This window comes from Lissotriton vulgaris, chromosome 3_1, assembly GCF_964263255.1.
Source record: "Lissotriton vulgaris chromosome 3_1, aLisVul1.2, whole genome shotgun sequence".
NCBI lineage: Eukaryota > Metazoa > Chordata > Amphibia > Caudata > Salamandridae > Lissotriton > Lissotriton vulgaris.
In genome coordinates, this window is record NC_141689.1 from 1669480885 (window position 1) to 1669506415 (window position 25531).

The 25531-nt window shown below is 41.4% G+C and overlaps 1 protein-coding gene across 1 annotated transcript in view; it reads left to right on the forward strand.

Moving 5' to 3' along the window:
* The window catches only part of ANK2 (ankyrin 2), an 874236-nt gene that overhangs the window by 822155 nt on the left and 26550 nt on the right, over nucleotides 1-25531 (forward strand). Inside the window, exons 45-48 of the mRNA XM_086962136.1 lie at nucleotides 955-1047; nucleotides 1566-1649; nucleotides 3203-3367; nucleotides 19655-19837. Of these exons, the coding sequence (XP_086818262.1) occupies nucleotides 955-1047; nucleotides 1566-1649; nucleotides 3203-3367; nucleotides 19655-19837 (525 nt within the window). The remainder of the gene's footprint in view (nucleotides 1-954; nucleotides 1048-1565; nucleotides 1650-3202; nucleotides 3368-19654; nucleotides 19838-25531) is intronic.

The following is a 25531-nucleotide window of genomic DNA, read 5'->3' on the forward strand; positions in this document are numbered from 1 at the left end:
CAGTCTTTCCCCACACAAATTCTGCCAGGTTTACCTGACAAAAATTGCATGGAGGCAAAACTTGATAATGCAGTAATAACCACAATACATACAATCCTGCTTTGTGTGCAATTCTCTATTTGCTCGGAATCGGGATTTCCTAGTTTTTTTGTCTTAATATAAAAAGTAAATGTGCTCAGTTTTATTTGACTGTACCCAAAAAAAGAGCGCTCACAGTTCTCCCAGTATTTTGCTGCATAAACTCTATGTAGATGTGTGATCTGAACAAGTGTTTGATGAATCAGCTAGTGAAATCATGTGTTAATGAACCAAGAAGAACTTGTTTATTCAATGTTTACCGCTAATATATCCAGGAACATAGGTTAATAAGAATTGGAATCAGTGCCCATTTTCTAGAAATTCTGCCACAGAATTAAATATTTGGTTGACATGTTTCAACTATACATTTAATAAGATTGACTGTTTTGACAATGTGTACTTTTTCCACCTGAAGAATTTTGTTATTTTTTCCATTCCAATGTTATTATGGCTAAATCTAATATACATGTCTAAAGTAGGTCCCTGAAATTTTTAATATCGAGCTTTGTAATACATGCCTCCCACGAAATTATTTAAGGTAAAACTTTAGCTCGGGCATGCATCTTGCGGATCATGCATTCTCCTAGAAATGTTTATGGTCCTTGCAGAATATGCATAATGTGTGGATTCACTATATTTTTCAGATTTTTCCTTTATCTTAAGAAAAAATCCATTTTCGCTACACCTGGCATTTTGGTGAATCAATTTGCATGGTTTCTAGTACTGTTTCCCTATCTCCTGTGTTATTTTAATCAACTGTATTACATTTACATTAAGATACAACAAAGTACACCTAAGGGCAAACATATCATGATAAGTAGCACATAGTATACATTTAGTGTGATAAACAGCACACTGCTTCCATGCTTCCACTAGGAGCTAGCAGAGGAACTAGGTGGGCTGGAGAATGGCTCTGATGACGAGGAGTTGGTAACTACCAGAGTCGTTCGCCGTCGGGTGATTATTCAGGTACAAAGTGTTTCACTAATGCACGACCCTGTAACACCTGGTAATACTGCCCTGGTCACATTCACAGCAACCCTCACAGCTCTACCACTAAGGCCTGCACCTGGTTGGCACTAAGGTTGCGAAGCCAGCATGCGTCCTGAAAAATGCATGGCCATGGAAAGATTGTGATAACACTGACCCGATATGAGTTTGAACAAAAGTGCACTGCAGCGTGTATGGCAAATCCCTGTCCACTGTAGCATCCATCCGAAAGATGCATCCCAATGAGACAACTCGTCTATTTTAGTTTGCTTCTCAACACTAAATTGTCAACTAATTTATTTTTTATCCTTTTATGTTTGGTTTGACTTTGCATGTCTTTAACATTTAATTGCCGAACAATTCACCTTCTTTTGCAGTTAAACATCACTCCTAGAATATATGTCTTGCTAACAATGCCAGCTGACAGAGAGCACAATTATTTCTGCAGGTGTTCAGGAAAGGGTGTTCACTTCCTCTTTTATTTCTCATCATTACAGGCAGGTAGCATGTCTGACATTCCACCAGAAACAGTAACCGAAGAGCAGTATACTGATGAAAATGGTTGCACTGTTGTAAAGAAGGTAAGACTGTTTATTTTGTACTGGTGATCACCTCATTAGTACTGCTACTTGTACGTGTACAAGGCTACACAAAATTGCTCAGCAACTTTACTGAATTGCCTAAAACCAGTGCAAGGTCCCCCATTCTAAGGCAGTTTAACTGACCTTGATGAGACTTTTTTGTAGGAAACTTTTGGAAAGATGACGTAAAGTGTATGGTCTTAGTTGTTTTTAAGTATTTGCAGATGTGTTTGAATAATAAACATGTTTTTTCTGCTTCTCCTGAGCAAAAGGTTGGTCCGTTTGATCTGGCTCAATCAGATATCTAACTCCAATTTCACTTTTCGGGAAATTAGCATTCTAAAGCATACTAACATTTGTGAAATGAGCAAGATGATGTCAGTAGAACTCGACTTTCTAGAAATGTGATTTCTCATATTTTATTCACTGCATAGGAAGGATGGAAATAGTTGACATTCAGATACACAAAATGGCCAGTTTCACTGAGATTATATGCCCCGGCAATACCTGGTACACTGAACTCAATGCTATTAGACTTCATTGATCTTGTTTCTCTAAAAAATCACATATTATTATAATGAATAGCATTGGTATATTATCCCATTCACAGTTGAGGCCACATATGTTGTTGAGTATTTTGTGCCATAATAGAAGGACCTTTCGGAACACTCTATGGTACTAGACTACATCACTTTCAACTTCCACCATTAATCAAAACAATTCTTTGATACATTTATAAATATTTATACATTATAAACCACTAAATGATGTGTTTCCTGGCATCTTAAGTTTGTTAAAGCTGGCCCATGTAGACTTCACACACCATCCTAATCTGAATGGAGCACTTTGTGTTTAAGATGATTTAGCAAAATTAAACATGTTGTTTGTAAGGTGCTGTACTGCTCCTTTTACATAAGTTTGCATTGTACCAACCTGCTAAGAAAAAGAAACAACATAACAAGTGCCGTTCACATCTGGAAAGTAGATTCCTATATAATTCAGATTGCTGTCATTGAAATTCCTGACCATTGGTAGATTTATTTGGCAGCTTTTGTTAAACTTCTTTGAGGCCTTAATACAATTTTTAGTAAACATGTGTCCAGTTTTAATCTACAACCACCACCATTCTTTCCATATCAGTTAAGAGGTTGATGACAGAATGATCCTGAGCCATATCTTTCAATACTAAAGCATAAGTGATGGTATTGGAAGGTTCTGGGAGTAGTGTGTGGTGTGTGGTGTTGTGGAAACCTTATTATTTCAGTAGTTTTGGTCTAGCTCCCCACATAATGGGTACTCAGATCACATGATAGCCAAGATGTGATGTAAATTATCAAGGATACGTTGCAGAAAGTAACTCTATGCACATAACTAGCAGAAATAGGATATTACAGTCAACTGTCTAAAGTCTTCATGAACTGTTACATTTTGGGCACAAACCAAACCTGTGTGTAGTAGATCATTGTATGTCTCCCATCATTATTAAAACTAGTGTGTGGATTGTTTTATGATGTTGGAATGGTAATTTTACTTTTGGTTCAAATCCCTCTTAGATTACACGGAAGATCATCAGGCGATATGTTTTACCAGACGGCACAGAAAAAGAGGAAGTCATTGTCCATGGAGAGCCACAAGAGCCAGTTGATGTCTCAGAGGGAGATGCATACTCTAAAGTGCTCAAGCGCACTGTGCTGAGGAGTGACAGTGAGCATTCTGAGGTGGGACTGCCACATACTTCTTAATCAATGAGAATCGTGTTTAATGTGCTATATATTCACTCTCTATAGCACCCCAACATGCAGCATAATCCAGAGAAATCCACCTTGTAAGTTTGGATTTGTTTAACTACCCAACTGCTTGGTGCTCTGTTTATTGGATTTGTTTCTAACGAAGAAAGTTAGGGGATTAATTAGAGTTTGGAAGATGTCCAACTTACCCTTTGTAGAGGGCATTACTACCAGCCACTGCTCGTGTAGGTAAGAGTGGTGGTGGGGGGGATTTAGACGGATGATGACAAGGGAAAATGCATTAGTTAATTTTCCCTCATCATCCTCCGTCAAAATCCCACACTCGGTCCACCGCTCTCACCTGCACAGGCTGCAGCTGATTGCGACATATTTAGAGGAGATACCTATTTATACCCTCTAAAGAAGGAGGAACGTCAGCCAGTTGTTGAATAACACTAATGTCTGAATTCAATCTCCAAAGCCTTTTCATACTTAGGAGTAGTGTGAAAATGTTTATCACCATAGGATGTTCGGAATGTAAGCTCTAGTTAGTTTTAGAAATCCAGAGTGGTAGAATGAGTGTGTGAAATGAAGGGACACGTTTCTTTTATTTATACATTGTTTGCAATTAATCCATTGTTTAGGTTGGGGTGTAAAAATCATTAGAAATCTATTCATCATGTCCAGCAGCATCTTGTTGAGTCACAGAAGACAGCAGGGCAGAGAGTGCTGGTTTAAGCTACTAAGGTTGTCTTGTACAGAGTAATTTTACAGTCGCAAAGGTCAAATCTGAGGCTTGATGACCACAAAATGGCATTTTTAAATGTTCAAGACCCAAATTGTTATTCTGTAATACATAACTGAATCGCAACTTGGATTTGCTAGTAAATACCGGTATTTGCAAGAGGCATGTAAACTGCATATCTTCTTTATACCGATTCCTTAAGTTATGTATTAATGTTTTGGAACCTAAATCTTGTCCAAACATTAATGTTTCACCACTTCTTGAAAGGAATGCATAAGCCATTCGCAAATAGGAATGGGTCCCCAAGCGGCCCCTTTTTTTAGATATACACAAATACATTTTAGGATCCGGCCGTGGTCCCTAGTACTACTGCCTACTCCTAAAAAATGGTTGAAAATTTTTCCCTTTTTTCCATTTATGTAAACGGTCTGCATTTACAAAAAAAAAAAGATTTCTTTCTTTAAAAGCAATCACAGATATGATGGTCTGGTGACGCCAGCAGGCCACCATGCCTGTAAGTCTAGGTAATGATAGTGGATCACAATTTGCAACCTACCTCATGCATAATAATGAGGTAAGTTAAGGTGCGACCAACTATGATTCAGTATTTTTCAAACAAAGCTATTAATACATAGGTTGGTTCTCAAAATACCAATGTGTTTCGTAGACATTGGTATCAAATTGCAACCTCTCCTCCAGAAAACACATAGGTACATTCCAAATAAAATGTGCAACTTGCTAACCCTTATTCTTTGCAATTTTCGATTTCTTATTTGAAATAATAGTACATGAGACCCTAAGTGACACAAGTAGAAATTCAACATGTTAGGTGATTGTGTCTTATGGTTTTTACAGCTTGTGTGCAAGATGTTATCGATGGAATAATAAGAGTTTCCTTGGATTATGTTCTGTCAGATTCTATTCAGAGAGCACAGAGAATCGGAATACAATTCATTAGGGCACCAGCCTTGGACATCCTCATTAAGTGCATGATAATGCTCGATTCAATAAACAGGAAATTACTAAACTAGCCAATCTGCGAGCCAGAGGACCTAAAGTGAGACTGTGAATAGTCTAATTTGAGAGAAACTTAGGAATGTGTGTACTGTTGATTTCTGCCGAGTCAGAAATCCTAGCTGTGAAGGATTGTTAAGGAAGGTATACGAAAGAAATGTGCTTACCTCAAGGGCTCACTTGTGTTGTATTGCAGCTTAGGTCCAAATACATTAATAAAAACTCATCTAAAATTCCTTTTTCATGATAGTGTTGCTCTAATGAAAAGCAGAGTCCTAAAAGTCCACACAGGCAATGGAGTATAAGATGATTTGTTATGTACCTGGAAAATGTGTTAACTAAATGGTGAATACTGCTGTAGAAAGACCAGATTGCTCCTCTCATTGGAACCATCAACAATAATCCCTGAAGAGATCCTCTGTCCTTGGTTGCTTACAACCCACTCCACATGCAGCTTCTGACTTCCATAAGATCACCAACATTGCCAAGTTAGATGGAATTATTCTGTACTGCAGGTGAAAGCAGACCATACAAAGTCAAAGGGCAGTGGAGCCACATGCTAACAACACATGCACACAGACCAGTAAATCCATACATTAATACATTCGGTAAGGGAGCTGTAAAGAACACTCAACTAGGGCGATGGAACCAGGATGTAATCAGGGGCAATGGAGTACAGGTTATTTTCTCAGAAACCAGGTCATAATAAGAACTTCCAGGAAAGTGCCTCATTTGATTACCTTTTGCTAAAGTACATCACAAGCCTAAAATCATCTATGCTTCATTCCGAAGTGTATCGCATACACCAAATAGCGAATTCCTCATTTTCAACAGACCTTAGTGACTTGGAGCAAGAATAATTTACAATATAAAAGTAAACCAAGTTATGGTAAGCTTGTTGACAATAAAACAGATTTGAACCATAAAAGTAAACCATACTACCCAGAGACATGAACATGCTATCTCTGGTTAGATGATATGTCAGACTTCCATGCTAAAGGCATACTTGAAGACTTGCAGGGATATTCTGGCCCATAATTGATACAAACAGTAGCACATTTTTAAACTTGTTGAAAACATGACAGAAAGAGTCAGTTGCAGTGTATTGACCAATATCTGTGTAGTGGACAAAGTGCTTTCTAACATTTTAGTTGATAAAATGACCCCACAGGTTGTTATGGTTAGCCAGTATCCTGAAGCTGATCTTATGCATTTGGCGGCACAGCAATACTATCCCAGTTTAGGCATTAAATCACGTGTCCTCTTTTTTGTTTTTGCTTAATGAGTTTTCATACATCATTATTCTGTGTTCCTAAGTTTCTTAACTGGAATTTCTTTGGGTTGGTCGAATTGAGCAACAACAACGCATTACTCCATCTTTGATCTTACATTTCTCCTTTTTTAAAAGATGGTAGTAAAGGGATTAGAGCCTACTTGTATTAACGTTTGGCACCGTTGCTCACGCAACACTACATAATACACAATGTGGCATGTGGTGTTATGGCCAGAGCTGCCATCTTTGGAACTGGGGAATCAGGTTTGAGTCTCAGCATTGGCTCAATATCGTGTGATTCTGGGAAAATCATTTAATCTCCCTGTGCCTTAAAAACAAATGTGACTGTGACATTGTGTAATTTAATTGGTGCTCATATAAAGTGCTCCAATAACTCTGGGTTTAATTTGCACTTATATAAAACTGCAACAAAAAAAAAGATTTACGTACCATTTGAAATGTCCACAAGAGTAGTGCTACACTGTATTTAGTCATGCGAGTGGATGCACTGACTTTTGTAAATGTGGGCCTATTTGTAATGATCATTCCAGGGGCACTGTGTGAGGCTCCGCATGGGCTCAAACAACTAATGTGACTCAGGTGCCCGCGATACAAGATAGAAAACCTTGTCTATTAAGACCATTCATATTCAATAAGGAGCAACTCACAATTTGAGACAGCGAACAGTATGAGATCACTGCCTTGTAGAAGCTCCCCTAAAGTTGTGTCTGTGGAAGCTCTTTCATCTAAAATGTGCTAGAAATTAGTGAAAAAGTATTCCAATCACAGATAACTGGGTTATTCAAGAAGTGGGACAGCCATAGAGATTGCGTACCCTTCGCATAGAATATGAGAAAACAGTGCTGTGCTGGGCATATGGAAATGCCTACAGTCTACAAGGGAAGTGAAGGTAAAATGTGTAGGTGGCAAATATTAATACTCAAAAGGTCACCATATTATATGTCTAGTGCCACCAGCAGGGACACTGGAGGGGATTCCCTATACTGCTAGAACCATAGTTATAGGAGAAAATATATTAGTTGACCTTTGTAGAACTAATAGCACAGAAGTCAGCAAGGACAACATTTTGGTTTCTAACTTTTACACTAAGTTAACGAGGAATGCATAAGTCTTGACATTTATTAACTCTACTGCCTTACCAATATCTGGCCTGTACCAGTTTGTTCTATTACTGCATATAGCATAGTGCCCTCCTTTAAAAAACATTGCAAAGTTTGCAATAATAAATCAAATCAGTAACAAACAAAGCGAAACTGGAGTTCACCAGGATGCATTACAGACTATCGTTTTCCTCACACTATGCCACTCTAGACGGACCATAATATAGAAATCTGTGTGGGTCCTTCTCAAATAGGAACAGTTCTGCACTAACAGCCAGTCTAGGTTCTTTTCATGCAGGAACACTTTCAACTCCAGACCGGTTTTAGAATACGTACGGGTCATCAGAGAGGTATAGCTTGAGAACTGTGGCTCAGGGAGCATGAAACACATATCTGGGCATTTTTAAAGCATCTACTGCAACAAACAAAGTGCCTGAGTTAATCTCAATCAATTACGATTGGTTGGGATGTATTCCAGGTCATCTTTTTTACCTACTTTGCCACTGAAGACAGAGACCTGCCATATGCAAGTCAGTTGTGGGTCTGCTCCCATAGACTAAACTGCAAGGCCAGATCTCCTTCAAAGTGTAACACAATTCAGTTCTGTTCTCCAGGGTTTATAAAGCGTATGGCTGCCTACATAGGGCTTCCCAGTGCTAAGCAGATAAGGAGGAAAATGGAAAATTGTTATTCGAATAGAAAAGTATTTAACCGTTTCTAAAGGAAAGCTCAGACTCTGCTTTCCTTATTTGAAGAGAAAAGCATTCTATAGCTTAGATCCTGTAGCAGGAAATGAACGTCCCTCAGCTCTAGCTTTTTTTAAATCTAGGGACAATAAGACATTGCTGGGAGGAAGATTGCAGATGTCTTGAAGGCTAATGAACTGTCAATAGGTTTTGTATCAGTGTCGAGTCTTTCTTGTGATTTGCTTTATAAGCAGAGCACTTTGAAATGTATCCTTTTTTACACTGGAAGCCACTGTACTGAGGTTCTGGCCGCTGTTGCTGACTGATACTTCCAAATTTTCTACACCGTTCTACACTGTACGAACGGCTGCATTTTGTATAATTTGAAGCCTTTTGATGACAGATTGGGGCTGCCTAAGTATACAAAATAACAGTAGTCTGGGTGGGACATAATCAGGTCCTGTAAGACGGTTCTGCGTGTGGACACAACCCCGACCTGTGTAAATAGGTATAGCTTTAGTCCTGTGGTACACTGCACAGGGACGTATAAACAAAGGAAAGAGTAAGGGATTTCTTCACCGTAATGAATGGAGGGTACTCCTAGTCCCCAGGACTGAAATATAATATAAACAAAAGAGGAGTATCCTCAAAAGGAACCAAAGGTTCTTAATGGGATGTCAACAGTGCTAGCAGAAGGACATTAACCTTTTGTTAAGAAACCCCTCACTCACCAACCTGGTTGGTGACATGCTTCATCATCGGGGTCCACCCAGATGGCCGAGTGCTATCTAGGTGTGCTGCGACACCTGACTACAGTGGAGCTGGTTATTAGTGTTGAATGCAAGAACATTTTGTTGATTTTGTTAGGATACCCTCTGGCTGTCAGTTTCTCAGTCAGTTCAGCTGCTTGGCTGTGATAGTCAGTGGTGCTACTGCAGTAGCCTCAGAGGTTTTCCCTAAGGGGTCGGGGGTGGAAACTCTCAAAACGTAGAAGGTTGTTTTTTGCAGTGGGTTTTTGATATGTTTTAGTTTCAAGGTGGTTATTGGTTTTGGTTATTGTGATGTCAAGGAACACCATAGTATTGTTGTCATAGCTGTGGGTGAACCTCAAATTCTGGTCACATGTCACGGTATCCACGTCCCTGGCATATTATAAATTATAATTCTTTTACAAATGGGATTCGCATGAAGCATGCAGCATCTTGAGAACCTACACTACGTTACAGGCATGTATACCATCTGTTTGTGATTGTTTCCATTTCCTTCCACAGGTTTCTCTTTTTCCTCACCTATTCAGGTTTTTGAAGCAGCCTGCTGCACAATTTTGCAGTTAGGCACAAGGAACTTAGGTCTGGGTACACGTTAGTGTGTGTATACCACCCATTTTCCTTACTTGGTCCTGATGAAAACCTGGGATTGCCATTTACAGGTTGAAACATGTAGACCCGTTGTTTTTATATAACACACATAGATACTATTGTTCATTATAACCTACCAGAATCTACACCTTGTTTTTATCATTGTCCAGTAGCTTTTGAATAAAGTTTTTTTACAAGTTATACCAGGACAATTTTTAACATCACCTTTTTCTTGCACTTAACACTAATAACCAGCTCCATTGTAGTCAGGTGTCGCAGCACACCCGGATGTCACTCGACCATCTGGGTGGACCCCAATGATGAAGCATGTCATCAACCAGGTTGGTGAGTGAGGGGTTTCTTAACAAAAGGTTAATGTCCTTCTGCTACCACTTTTGACATTCCATTAAGAACCTTTGGTTCCTTTTGGGGATACTCCTCTTTTGTTTATATTACACAGCACAGAGACCCAAATCTGGGCATATCAGGGGTGCATAACAACAAACAGTGTGATGGAAGTAATGCCTAAATTAATCTCAGCCACTGGGGATCGCTTCAGGCTGCATTGCAGACCTTTGCTTTTTGCCAAATATGGCACTTTAGACAGAGGCCTGCCTTATGCAAATCAGTCTTGGTCCTGCTGCAATAGGAAAAGTCCAGCCATAACTGCCAGACACAGTTCCCTCTGTACGGGATCACAGACAGCCCCAAACCTTTTTCGGCCTACTGAAGGCCTGATAAGTTGCTGTATTCATTATTTAGTGTTCATGGGTAACTGTGTTTTCTCAGAAGTAAATTAGTAATTTTAGAACCATTTTATGTAGATGTTAACCTACACGGCTTTCTTGTACTGTGATATGATGTTTCTGCATTTGCCTTGTGTAACACCATTCCAATTTAAATCCCTTACGTTAAATGCTAAGTACTCATGGCATTAACATTAAACACGACTTGTGTGCATTATCAGAAAACTCTAAATGAGCCTGTTTGTGTCAATTAACTATCACAGCATGGAATGAAAGATATGAGTGTACTTGGAAACTGTGTGATTGCAAATGCTAATTCCAGGGTCAAAATCGGTAGCTTTGTTTGTCAGGAACACTTAAGTAGTCAGTGGGCAGATTTAAACACGAGTCAGAGGTAAATTATATATTTTTTAGATCAATATATATATTTCCACTCTCAGTTGCTTGGCAATCTATGAGCAGAATGCTTAAGACTGCACTCTGCCTGCCTGAGAGCCATGAACAAAGGTGCTTTCTGGTGATTAAAATAGCAAGGGCTTTGACTAATTCATGAATTCGAGTCTGTATGCGAAAGTGGAAGTTACATGTAGGTCAACTTGTAACTCTATTCAATACCCTCTTAAAGTTAAGTTATCTTGCACATACTGTATTTGCACTATTCTTCTTTTGAGAATTAATTAGATTTTTCCTCGTCACTTTTGCCGCTCTTATTGGAAGGACTGAGTACAAAATCTGCAAAGAGTAAAAAATTATTTAAATGTTGCAGTCAAGGAAAAACTTTATAAGGAGGTTAGAATAAAAAAAAACAATTGTGCTGTAAAGTTTACAAGAAAATCACGTCAAACATGGGGGGTCTCCTTGCTGCGCTGCCCTACGGCATAGTAATTCACAGGAATGCACCGTATTTATCCAATAGGGTGCATTTATGTCCTTTCCCCCCATGCAGGCCCCATTTCGGCAGTCTAGCACCAACGCAGGCACCTTTGCACCATGATGCAAGGGGGCCTGTGTTGTCAGCAGGATTTTTTTGTGCAGGAAGGGACACCTTGCTGCACAAAAACAATCCTGGGTGTGTTTTTCCCTTTTTCTATGTGTGCTGCAGAATGCAGCATACATGGAAAGAGGAAAAAGCTGGTAGAAATAAGGTTATTTCTCCTTGTTGCGCCTCCCAAGGGGAGGTGTAAGGGTCTCCGGGTATATGGTTTTGTAAATCTGAGGAAGAGTCAAAATCTTTGGGCATCACATGGGAACACCCAATGCAAGGCCCATGGTGCGCTTACTCCATACCTATGAGGCCGTTCCTAGCCATGCAGAGTGGCTTTGCATGACACTTCACAATAAGAGGGACAAGTAGGGCTATTTTTGTTGGGGTCCAGCGTACGGGCCCAAGGAATATGTGAACAAAGAAAGGTATGCAGTTCCCCAAAAATGATATACCGATAGAGTGAACAAGGGGGGCCCGGGGCCCACGTGAGACCGGGATACAGGAAAGGGGGAGGGGGATCCTTCCTTTCGGGACTACAACCCTCACACACCCAGCAAGCTAGGTGTCATGCTTCATCATCTGGGTTTTGCTCCTCGTCAAACTGGCGGTGCAATGTCTGACGGGCACCCAGACGGGGCTCTTTACCGGAGATCTTCTGTCCCATCCAGTTGGTGCATGTGGGTCTGAGGGCCCTAGGGGGAGGTGTAGATGTAAAAGGAGTGATGGTGATTAAAAAAGGTTAGGTAATTTTCCCTTCCACAGTGTGTAGATAGTAGTTTAGTTTGTAGGTCCTGATGAATTGTGCTGTATCCCTCAGAACAATTGCATGAAACATGTTGACCAACCACTGACCACCCACTTGGTAGAGAAGTGTGGCTCAATGGTTTGAGCGGCAGACCCTCAGCGGGTCTCGGGCTCAATTTCCTCGGACCTGATCATTCTTGCCTCGGTGCCTATTCTAATCATGAGTCCCACTCTGCACCTCTGGGCAACTTGCTTAATCTCTACAATGGCCCCAACAATGCTGAGGATGCCTGACTTCAGCTTAGGGTGCCCAGGAGTGGGCTCCTCACAGGAATAGGCAAGGAAGGGTTCCTCGGTGGTATTCGTACAAGCGCCGAGATGCCTACGGGTAGTCGTGCGCTATATAAGTGCGTAATTATTATTATTATACTTCCCTGGAACTTAGTACCAGGAAGTCATCTCTGCTCACTGTTTTAGCAAGGTAGATAGCCACACCATTAAAGGCACGTAGTGGACTACCTAACCTTTTTTAATCACCATCACTCCTTTTACATCTACACCTCCCCCTAGGGCCCTCACACCCACATGCACCAACTGGCAGGGACAGAAGATCTCCGGAAAAGAGGCCCGTCTGGGTGCCCGTCAGACTTTGCACCGCCACTTTGACGAGGAACAAAAACCTGATGAAGAAGCATGACACCTAGCTTGCTGGGTGTGTGAGGGTTTTAGTCCTGAAAGGGAGGATCCCCCTCCCCCTTTCCTGTATCCCGGTCTCACGTGGGCCCCGGGCCCCCCTCCATCGGTATATCTTTTTTGGGGAACTGCGTACCTCTCTTTGTTCACATATGGCTTTGCATGACCTCATAATTATGATTTTGCAGTTTGCGCCACTGGAGCGTCACAAAAGTGAAGACATGGAGGCGCAAGGAGCTCGTAAATATGCCCCAAGCACAAAAAAAGGGTTTCATCTGAACTTATAAACAATAAGAAAAGTTGTATTCGTGCACAGATTATAGCATTAGATTTGGACTGTCGGGGTGTAGGGGATCACCTAAACATTACATGAAACTTAGCACTGAATACTTACATTGCACGTTATGGCCTAATTGATTGCTTTCATGTATTTTGCCAATGCCAGTAAGAGCAAGGCCAGACTGGAAACCATAATCATCCCTCACTGATTTTGGTTACCAATCTCCAAACGCAGGAAGACGCGAGTAGAATACAGCCAGGGGGTGTCTTATGGGTGGGTCATATAAGCCAGTTGAGCTCATAAAGCAGCTCCCAGCTTGCAGACCACCGGAAAAATGCCAGAGTAGATGGATGGCCAGTCTGGCCTGCAGCAAGAAGCGCCAGGTCATATCCAACAGTAAACGTACACTGTAAATGCCAATAGCTTTGACTTTGTCAATGAAACACGCCATCAATGAACACATTGATTCAGTTCGTTCATTCATGGCCATACACAGATATTGACAAATATTCCTGCAAGCTTAGCCAAACACACTGACAGACACCCCACATACGGGTCAGCAGAGATGCAAACTCAAGTTATTCTCATCTTTTTCAATCAAGCAGCTAAATATGGTGGAAATATCAGACTATAAATTTCCAAGCACAGCGAATTACCATTGGATTTAGCGCTTAGTAATAAATGAGTGTATCAGTTTCTGTGGCGAAGTAATCTTTTGGAATTCTTTTTACTGACCACAGAAAGAGTGAATGAGGTTAACTTGCATACGGTGAGTAGGGACTTAGACTCCTTCAATAGTCATTATCATTGAAAACACTAATATGTCCTTTCTGATTTCAGGCAAAATGCATTTACTCTCAGAATTGGTACATATCATAAGCAGACACCTTTATTCAGTACTGAAACAGCCATCAGGGCGGGTCGATGGGGGGGGGGGTGCTTAGGGATCTTGCTCAGGGACACCTTTACTTTTAGATCAGAACCGCTCACTTCGACGCTTGATCCTTACCAGGCCTTATATTTTTCGATAAACTTTACCCCTATGGAGAGCTTTTCAGGGGTCCTATGTTACAGGCCCCCGGGCACTAGGGCCTTGTTTAGTCAAGACCTGTGCAATAAGCTAGAACCCTATGTGGAGAGACCTAATTTCACTCTTCTTGGGGACTTTAACTTTCACTTAGAAAATAAAGTGAACCCAGATACAGCAAACGCTCATGGAATGCATGAATGGTTGCGGTTTTACATAACTGGTTGAATTCCCCACACACTCGGCGGGTCACACCCTGGATGGAATCTTCTACAATGATTATCGGGTGGTGATGGGTGTGCCCCTCCCGTTAGCATGGTCTGATCATTATGCTATCCCATTTCAACTAAGGGGTACGAGGTCAGGTTTTTCCAGGTTTGCTAATAGGGAGGTGGGCAATAAGCGAAGGTTTAATTTGGTTACTAATGAAGAGGTTGCCCCTGCTTTTGCTGATTTTCAGCTCTTGGAACATTTAAGTGCTAATGCAGCGGCTGATATCTTCTCTAAGAAGATCTTAGCTGTGGTGAACACCCTGGCCCCTATAAAAACTCATTACTCTGCAAGAAAGAAGCCTTCTCCACCTTGGTTCTCTGACCATTTACGTAGGATGAGACAAGAGTGCAGAAGAAAGGAAAGGGTTTAGCGGAGGGATTTGACACCCCGGAGTAGAGATTCTCACAAGCATTCCCTGAAAGCTTATAGAGCAGCCATCATTGAAGAGAAAGGAAGCCATTACTCAAAATTATCAGAGAGCCTGTCGTCATCTAAGGAGCTCTTTAACATCTTTAACTCCCTTGTCGCGCCCAGGGTCTCAGAGGTGGTGGAGCCATCCCAGGCGCTCTGTGACAGGTTAGCCTCCTTCTTCTGCACCAAGATATCGGACATTTATGTTCAGTTGGAGATACTAAATGTAAATGAGATACCCGGTGGTTTTCCAGAAACCTTTGCTGATGACAACCCAAGAAAGGTGGTTCCAGCAAATCTCTCTGCCTTTCCAATTCTCACTCCAAAATTAGTCGAGAATTTACTTGAGGGAGTTAAGTCGGGTTCACCCCTGGACCCCTGCCCTCTAAAGGTCCTGAAAATAGCCAGGGCGGCACTTATCCCCCACCTCACTGTGGTCCTTAACTTAGCCATCTTACAGGGCCAGTATCCCTTAAGTTGGAAGGCGGCAGTGGTTAGGCCTCTCTTGAAAAAGCCTTCGTTAGACCCGCCAAACATGAGAAATTTCCGCCCCATCTCCTTTCTGCCGGTTCCAGCAAAAATCCTCGAAGTTCATCTGAACTCTCATTTGAGTGCCTATCTGAGGGAACACCAGATTTTGGATAGCTAACAACATGGCTTGAGAAGGTTCCACAGCACAGAGACGGCCCTTACTGCAGTTGTGGATAAGATTCGAGTGCAGGTGGGTGCAGGTCATACCACCCTCCTGATCTAACTTGACCTCACTGCAGCATTTGATACCCTGTCTCCCAGAGACTGGTGGAGCAACTCAGGGAGATAGGGGTTGGGGGCTTGGCTTTGGATCTCCTAACCTCTTTCTTGGAGGAGCGGTCCCAAATAGTCAAATTGGGAAGCTTCCACTCGGAGTCCTCCTCCCTAGTCTGTGGGGTTCCTCAGGGCTCCTCCCTGAGCCCCACCTTATTTAATATCTCTGTGGCCCCACTTGCAGGGGTGGTGAAGTCCTTTGGGTTGGAAGTTTTGTCCTATGCGGACGAGACCCAAATTATGGTGTCCATTACGCAAAATGTCAGGGATTCCGTGCAGAATTTTAAGAACTGCATGTTAGCAGTCTCGTCCTGGATGGTGCAAAACTATCTCAAATTGAACGGCGAGAAGACAGAAGTTTTGGTCTATGGAGGCATCCCTAACATCTGGTCTAGGGAGTGGTGGCCTGATGCTCTAGGTGCCTGTCCAATCCCGGTCTCCCATGGGAGGAATCTGGGAGTTGTGTTAGATGTCTCCCTCTCCATGAATCCACAGGTCTCCAGGACAGTTGCCACTTGTTTCGGGCTCATCCGGATTATAAGGAAAATCTCTCAGTTCCTCTCACTGGAAGCTCGTAAAAAAGTGGTGGTTGCTTTATATTGTCCAGTCTGGATTATTGCAATGCCCTATATTTAGGCATCAATAAAGGCCAGCTGTGACGTCTACAACTGGTGCAAAATGCTGCTGCCAGGTTGGTGTTGGACATTCCTAAACATCACTCTCGTCTCATCCTTCCTTAGCTCACTGCACTGGCTCCCGGTGGACCACAGAATCATGTTTAAAACTCTCTGCCTCACTCACAACGCATACTATGGCTGGGGCCCTTTGGGCTTAAAGACCATCTTTCAACAGTATGTGCCTTCTAGAAACCTGAGGTCTGCAACAAAGAATCTCCTTGTTGTTCCTACGGTTAAAAAGATGAGATGGGGCCGGAGGGCCTTTTCATTTGCAGCTGCAGGTGTTTGGAACTCTCTCCTGGACTCTCTCTCGGGGCAACAAGAACATTCACTTTTCCGGAAAGCCCTTAAGACATGGTTGTTCCCCTGAAGGTTGGGTTGAGTAGGAATCGGCTATGCCTGCATGATGTCTGTTTTCAGCGCCTTGATGCCCTTGGGCTAAGTTCGCGCTCTAAAAGTCGCATATTCATTCATTCACCAGGAGCAAGGGGGTGAAGTTTTGACCTCTCTCGTAAGCATCCATTCTTTATAGGACCTGGTGTCCGCATCTGGTAAATTGTTTAATAAATACCAGTTCTAGTAACAGCACAACCCCCATATCCCCCCCCCCCCACCACCAATAACCTGAGATCAAACAATAAAGCTGAACAACAATTACTGTTACTGCCAATAAGTTACTTTGTGTATAGTGCATGCACCTGCACACACAAGCACAAATCGAAGCACACAAATTTACATAGATGAGATATGAAAACTAGGAGCTATGTGTCTCACAGCAAAGAAAGGCTAGCAACATAACAGGGCCTAATTTTCAAAGCGCTTAGCTGTGTCTTACAAACACTTCGACAGAACAGTCTGTAATTCATGTCGGAAGCTTATAGCAAGGCAAATAAACAGAAACAGATAGCCAAGGACAGGAAAATAATTAAAAATAACTTGTACAGTGGTTGCTATGTTTGCTGCAAAATGGCAAAAACATTTGGGGGCATATTATCAAGCCTAGGCGATAAAGTTTTTGCCGCTTTATCGGCAAAAAACTGGCGATAATGGGCTTGATAATATGCCCTATGGAATTCCAATCAAAGCCCATGTTAGATGTCTTCACATCTAACATGGGCTTCGATTGGAATTCCATAGAGTATATTATAGAGCCCATTATCGCCGCTTTATCTATGGAATTCCAATCGAAGCCCATGTTAGATGTCTTCACATCTAACATGGGCTTCGATTGGAATTCCATAGAGCATATTATCAAGCCCATTATCGCCACTTTATCAGCAGTTTTCTGCGATAAAAATGCAAAAATTTTATCGCCCAGGCTTGATAATATGCCCCCAAATGTTTTTGGCATTTTGCAGCAAACATAGCAACCACTGTACAAGTTATTTTTAATTAGTTTCCTGTCCTTGGCTATCTGTACCTGTTTATTTGCCTTGCTATAAGCTTCCGACATGAATTACAGACTGAAGTGTTTGTAAGACACAGCTAAGCGCTTTGAAAATTAGGCCCTGTTATGTTGCTAGCCTTCCTTTGCTGTGAGACACATAGTTCCTAAAACGAATCTGTGACTCAAAGGGGCATACTTACAAGGGAATTAGAGGAGCGTGTCGTTAGCCTTCCCTGGGTAAACCTCCCTCTGCCACTTCAAAAATGTTGGGCTGTACCATATTTACAAAAATGTGGTGCAGCCCTGCGTTTACCCCTGTGCTAGTGCTATATTTAGCAGCCTAGCGCCAATGAAGGGGAAGATTGTTTGTGTGTGGGAAGGTCCCCCTTCCTGCACATAAACAATCTTTAAATGCCATTTTGTAACTTCTATGAGTGCTGCTTAATGCAAAACACCTAGAAGCTGCAAAACGACATTGTTAAAAAAATATTGTTTATGTGCAGGAAGGGGAACCTTCCTGTACATAAGCAATCTTTAGCCTTTAGCTGTTTTCATGTGTGCTGCACAACACAGCACACATGAAAACAGCAAAAAACAAGGAGAAATGAAACATTACTGCTAGTTGCGCCATGGTAAGACCAGGTTTAACCTGGTCTTAATTCTGGTGCTACCTCCTATTTATGCCTCCCTTGTAAATAGAAGGCAATGTCAGAATCAATGGGTGGAATGCCCGTAGCAACACCCATTGCCCTCCCCTTTCACGCTAAGCATAGCATCAAAGGGGGCCTTATTTACAAGGCAGCATTAAGCCACGGCTTAAAACGGCCTTGTAAATAAAGCAAAGCCCCTATCGCCACAGGAACAACTCAAAAAGTGCCATTCCCATGGCGATAGGGGCTTGTAAATATGCCCCCGAGTGCTCTCCCACTAAATGCTTTTTTTCTACCCGTGCACTTTGGCAACCAATGAAGACAAGTAGTTAACTATCATGCGAGAAGTGAAAAATCAGTTCTCAGCCATGTCATTTGCATAAGGCTGTGTTCATAAATCGGAAAGCATTTCTACAGGACAGCCCCCTAACCCTTAATCTCTCACGAGGGGCGCAATCACCATGAAGACAAAAATACCACCCATTGGCAAAGCTAATAAGCCTGGCATACCCTGTCAGCATTTTTTTTTTTTACCTTTTTGTTAGGTGAGCTGCCGGGATTTCGCCAGTATTTATAAAAATATTTTTAGCTGTCAAAAACTTGTATTGCCATATTAGTTCTTGAGCTGAAGGGAACTACTTGGGGTGCGGATGTGCCCATTCTGAAAGAGCAGAATGCCATCACTCACAGTAATGCTATCCAATTGCTGCAGTTGACTGGCCCATTACCCAATAGTATACGCTGTAGAAGATTGAGAAAATATGAATCAACAACAGATAAATCGATGAAGAGGCCTGGCTGAAAACCTCCTGTAAGAAAATATTTTATATATTTAGCAAAAGGTCTTGGTTAAATCAGACCAAAAAATAAATTAGGGGAGATAAAATACTGACTGAGCTGAAATGGCAGATGAGCCTTCCCATCGCTGGACCTTCAGCGTGGAGTGTCTTTTCCCCGGAGTTTTATATAGCATTAACTTGACCTGAAGGCATTGGGTAACAGCGCGCTTTACATGAGCACTAGTTGCGTTACATAAGGACACATTCACTTTCGTTAGGCATGGGGAGATTAAGTGATTTGCCCAGAATCACAGAATGTTGAGCGTTGCTTAGACTCAAACCCGGTTCTCCAGATTTGAAGTCTACCACCCTTGCCGTTAGGCTACATCCTCTCAGTTCCCTTCCTGATTATCTGCTAGTCCTGCCAGACCACATTAAATATGGAATACTAAAATTACATGGTCAAAACTCTATCATGCAGAAGTTCTTGCTAAGTTTGCTGTTCCTCAAGAGTTGCAGGTGAAATAGTAATGGTATTGTGCAATGTTATAAAGCTGAGGTCACTCAACAGCTGATGTGGAAATGTGGAGCTGTCTAAAGTGGGTTTGTTCCTCTGTTCCTTTAGATGATTTTCTCTGAGCCCGGAGTTTTATCAGAGGGTGCAGGATTTCAGTCTGAGCAAGTGGAAAGCCGCAATGTCAGCAAAGTTATTAAAACCACTGTGGTGCACGGCGAGCGAATGGAAAAACAATTCGGGGACCCAGGTTTAGCTACTGATCTTCCGTCAGCCAAAGATGACTTTGAACAGGTAAATGTCTGTAATTGGTCAATATCTGAATAGTCCGAGCAGTGAAACTCTAAAACTACCTGTGAACATCTTTGTATAAAGTTTTCAGTGTTTCATAGTCATGCCTCTATCTGTTTCAAGTTCTCATTTTCTATTTAATTCTTTGGTTATGCAAATTTTTTGCGCTTTTCTCTACAAAACTCGCTGTTCACCCACTTTGTTAATTCCCTGACCAGCCATCGACCTTCAAAAAACAGCCTCCGTTGGCTCCATCCCCCGTTGAAATGCCAAATTGAATAAATGGCCAATCAGACCCTGGCTGCAGCATGTGCTGTGCAAGCAACGTTCTCCGTAGTACTTTAGGAAGCGTAAGGAAAACACATTGAGTAGTGTCATGTGTGAGGTCTGCATACATACCTCAAGTACAGTTTCCAAGTGGATGACCACCCAGGTGTATTACACATAATTTCCATGAAAACTGTGCATATTTCGCAAGGATAGAATTTCACAATTTCGCCCAGAAGTATTGTAATGTCATATTTGAGATTTCCTTGATGATGCCATTATCTACAAGGAAAACAAAGGAGCATTATCGTATCAATGGAGCCACCAGTTATGTTCTGGCAATTAATACCTAAAACACAGTTTAGTTGTTATTCCCTTGTTACTCTTGCTTTCTCTGTGGTGCTGCTCTGGCGAATTCCTAGGTCTTATTCCTCAGCAGCCCTGTGACATTGTTTGCTTTCCAGGTTCTGTGGATGATTGTTCCTTCCTGCGGTGCTGGTGATTTTCAAGCCAGTGTTTTCAAGCCAGTGTGAGGACTGAGGTGGTTGTCTGTTTCCAGTAGAAGGGCAATCATCTGATTAGTGCAGGCCACTTTGCAGTTGCTGGATATAGTATTTAGACTGCCGCCTCCTCCAACAATACCAGAAATAACCATATCACAAAAAAGATGACACCATGTGAATACAGCTAGATAATCAATTCTTGGCACCTGTATCAGGGGAACGTCTGAAGCACTAGGTAAAGAGTATCCACATCAGAAATGGTGCAATCTAGTTCTATCAAAAATACCAAGCATTATAATGATACAGATAAAATGGGTAAACTTTTCAAAAGTGAATGAACCTTTTCTTACAAGTAGCAGCATTTCAATGTAGATTTTCTTTTTGTTTAAGGCTATGCCTACCAATTACACTGCCTACTGCAACTGCCTGCTGTTTCATAATAGCAGTGTGGCATAGGCTGGATGAAGTCCACCCTATCCCCAGAAGTCCACAGTATGAAGAATCCGCGTTGCTATTCCTTCTACCTCCACTCACATTCAGGACCATTATTAAGCATACTCCGTCACATTCGCCCACCAGTTCACATTCATTCAGCCACTCACATTCATCCACCCACTCCACCCCAACTTTCACTGACTCACCAATACAGTGCAACAGGAACACAAACATAACCCTTTGTCAGTAAAAAGTCAGATGTATCTGCTTTGCCTGTGCTTGTTTTCTAATTTTCCAGTACAAACCAATTCCCTCTAAGTGAAGGAAAGGAGGGGGCAGCATTGCTGCACCGATACTGAGGCGCCGTGTTTATCCTCCCACGCCCTCACTGAGCTGAATTCGCAGCTGGGGAAGCGAGTGGGGGGATCTGGTAATATCTCCCTTACCTGCAGAGCAAGACCGGCCTTTAATTATCCTCCCCTCATTATTGCGGCGAGGGTAATTAGCAGCCATTAGGTTTGGGCAATAACACCTAATTAACAACAGCCATCAAGTATCCAAGAAAGACTCTTCCTGAACATATGTTCGTTCAAGGTGAGCTCGCAAGAAGGAATCGGTCATATATATGCAAGCGCAGTGCGATATCTCACTCTGTTTCCAAGGCATAAGCAATGCTGCGAGCCAGATGTGACACAATTATAGCACACCTCCGAGCATCATGCAATCCTGTACTCGCAGACTGCGTTGTAAACTCACAACCAGCCCATCCAGAACAGCAATCGATTAGTTACTTACTCAATCCTCAAGAAGCAACATTGGGGTCTCTTTACGAGTGCGGAGCGCTGCACAAATGAAGCACTACAATACATCATATTTTGCAGGGTTGTGGTCTTCACCTGGTGCAAAGTCTTACAGTATACTTCACCAGGGTCAAGCATTTCCTGTTGTGCCGTGCATCTCGATAGAGCGACTGCTGTGATGCTTTGTGACAGGCCTCTGGCAGGACTGTCTTTAATTAATTTCAGTAAACATGATTGTACACCATTTGGAGATGTTGAAAGAACTACCAAAGACTAATGTGTTACGTGTCAGAACTTTAGAAATTCACAGGTGAGTGTTGCCACTCAAGTGCAGATTCCTCTTTGTTTATGCTATCTCTTGGTACTAAGGGACTTACACAGTTTGCTAACCCCTTATAGGTGTTAGTAGACCACATTATCATCAATGAGGGCTATTGGGTCCACCCAGCACCAGGACTGGTAAGGTTCTCATGCACCACATAGTGAATTATTGACCAGACCCGCTCTTTACAGACCGATCTAATACCACATTGGACAACCGAACAAACATATTTACTCGATAGCACAGGCAGTGTCTTCAGTATAAGAGGTACTTCTGTTTCCAATGCAGGATAAAAGTATTTGAATGAAGAAGAGCATCAGTGTTGAAAAGTACTTCGGTACAGTAAAACACACTGACAATTATCCACCCGAAAAACATCATGCGTACAATCCGCATTTAATCACAGATGCATAATGCAGATGGAACTCAGCTCTTCAGAGGAAGGAAAATGTTATCTTTTGAGTGGCAGAAACTGGCCATGCATACTGTAATTTTACACTGTACTGGAATCCTGGCATTACGATTGCATATGCATATCACATAACCGAAATTAGCACATCTGATTTTGACCAGGATTCTCAACATTGATGACAACTGTTGAACATGCAAGAAAAAGGATATAGAGGGGCTCATTCCTGCCATTACAATATAAATCTTCCAACAAGTGGGAAGGTTTTAGGTTTTGTTTTCACCAAAACATGCATTGGTGGTTGAAAACAAATCCTGAAATAGAGTAAAACTATTTTTCATTAATAGGTTAAGGAAATATCACGTAAAATAGGTGGCTGAAGATGTCATATAATAATAGGTATGGCCTTGGAGCTTGTTCAATTCTCAAAGAAACAACGCATTCCAATACCATCAGTCACATCATGTCCCTTATTCAATTGGGGGAAGAACCTATCACTGCTATGAAGCAACCAAAAATGAGTAAATTATTTTATATAAAATTGGTACACTTGACCAGTAATTAGTGCTCCTTTGCACATCTGTAAGTATTTGTATGCCTGACCGAAAACCCATCACCCCATGCTTGCCTTGCCACGCAGCGTCTAATCCAATTTACATCAGATATGAACATAAACGTAAGTCACCTTTCAAACTGAATTTATATACACCTCTCCTTCAGGGAGTCACCCTCACTACTAAGGTTTAAGAGTTTAATTTTGTCCTTTAAATTGCAAAGATTTTAGCCTACTCTTCTGGCCCTAATCTGCCCTCGTTCAGTAGCGAACGATGTGGCCATGTCACAAAGGCATTAATAAGCATGTGAAGTAGTGCTTCAGGATACATGTTTACGTACTTTTTACATACCTTTGTGAATCAGCCCGGAAATTTCCAACCTACATTTGATACAAGTGCAAAAAGTGTACAATCCTTTATATTTGTCTTTGAATAGTTACTGAATGTTCCTATCATATTCTTAGTTTGAATGTTTTCTGGCCAACTTACAAAGGCTTGTAAGAGTATGTAAAGAGGTACTACAGAAGTACTACTTTTCATACTGCAAAATGGCACGGTGATTAGACTGAACTGACTCACTTTAGTAGAAATTCTAAGCAAAAAAGCTACATTTGTCATACTAAGTAACCAATAGTTGTATTCCAGCTTTCACTTCCACGATCTTCTTTGAGGTTGGAGAAAGCATGCAATATGCTTGTTCGTGTAGTTATTGTATGCCCCAAACTTGACTCACAAAAGGGTACCTTTAAGGCAGCCATGCAAAATGCTTACAATAATGCTTACAAAAATGCCTAGAGACTGGATGGCCAACTCCAGTTTATGTCTGACGGACTGGAGACAGTCTTGTTTCATTTCATGGGGGGCAGTGCAAGGTATGCAATGTTTATATTGAATGAATATTTGTGTACACTAATTGTTATTAGTTTTAACACAAATATTGTTTTTTTGTAAAGAAATACACAATTCGTATTAAATATTGCTCCAAATAATATGGACATGTGGCTTAAATGTCTTAATCTTCAGTGTGGAGACCCACCAAAACCCTTTTGATGCCGCAGTTATGTATTTCAAAGTCTCATTTGGAGTGGGAGTTTGCAGAAATTGTAACTAGATTCAGGTTTGGTTGATATTTTTACAATTTCTATGTTTCTACAGACGAAGATCTACATTTGTGCAATCTTGCTATGTTATTTGAATTGTGTGACACAGATGCTCTACATTATGAATGATATTATCCCACAACACACTATTGAATGTGAATCCAAGATATTTCATTCAATTAACTCCTCATGTAAAGAACAGCTCCCTTTAGAAGTGCAGAAACTCATTGGCTGTAGCAGTTGGACTCGTTAAGGCCATTCAGTTTTTGGCCCTAATACTCTTAACTGTGATGTTACAACTGTTCAGTTACATCATTGATCTGATGCGTCATTTGGACTGCTTATTCCTTCTCTTATTTGCCACCATTTGCGATAGTTTACCTATTGTAGGGACCTTTCCTTCCTCTGAAAGGTTCCTGTGAATTTAGCTGACTTTTCATTAAATTTGACATGTTTTCGGACTCTCTATGAGGCTTATTTGTCCAAAGCATTTTTGAGGAGACAAGCATCCACTCTTCATTTCCTTGCTTTGGGGATTTTTTTGTGTGGCTCAAATCTAGCGAAAATGTCGCATGGTTTATCAACTCCTGCTTGCATACTGCACAGTGTATACTGTGTTAGAGGTTCTAGGAATGAGGAAGTAAACAATTCTAGGAAAAATTTAATGCACATTAAAGTGAAACATAAGAGAGAAATACATACACATTGTCAGTTGAACTGGGAATCTTCTTCTGTTTCACTAAGATAGTCTGCCAACTTTTCTGGCATCTTTCAGGATATTTCTTTCACTAGTTAATATTTACCCCTGGTACTGGTCATTCCAACCAATCCAGTTTAGGGACCGGTGTTATATTTCAGTCCTTGAGTAGTGGTGTGAACACTTCTCACCTCACTATTTAAGTATGATAGGATGGCAATATTTTTGATGTTAGATACACAAATTAGTTCAGTTGTCATGCTCTTATGTGTACGTAAATTTGCATGAACAGCTATTGAATGTCTTGATCCCTCCATACACTCTATATATATTTGTTGTCTTAAAAAGCATGGGTTATGCCCTGTGTTTCCACTTTTTCAACAAATGGGTACCCTGCACGAGTGCCACGTGTGAGAACTTTGAAACTTCGTAGGTAAGACTGTCTGCATTGAATAAAATGATGTGCTGGGACTACATAGTAATGTTGTGTTTGTTGCCATAACCCTATGAGTGTAGATGGTGAGCAAGCTGTTACTCTACAGTTTCCTGAGCCCTTTCTGTATATCTCATTAGCAGCAGGTAGCTATACGTTTTGTGACCAGCAGAACAC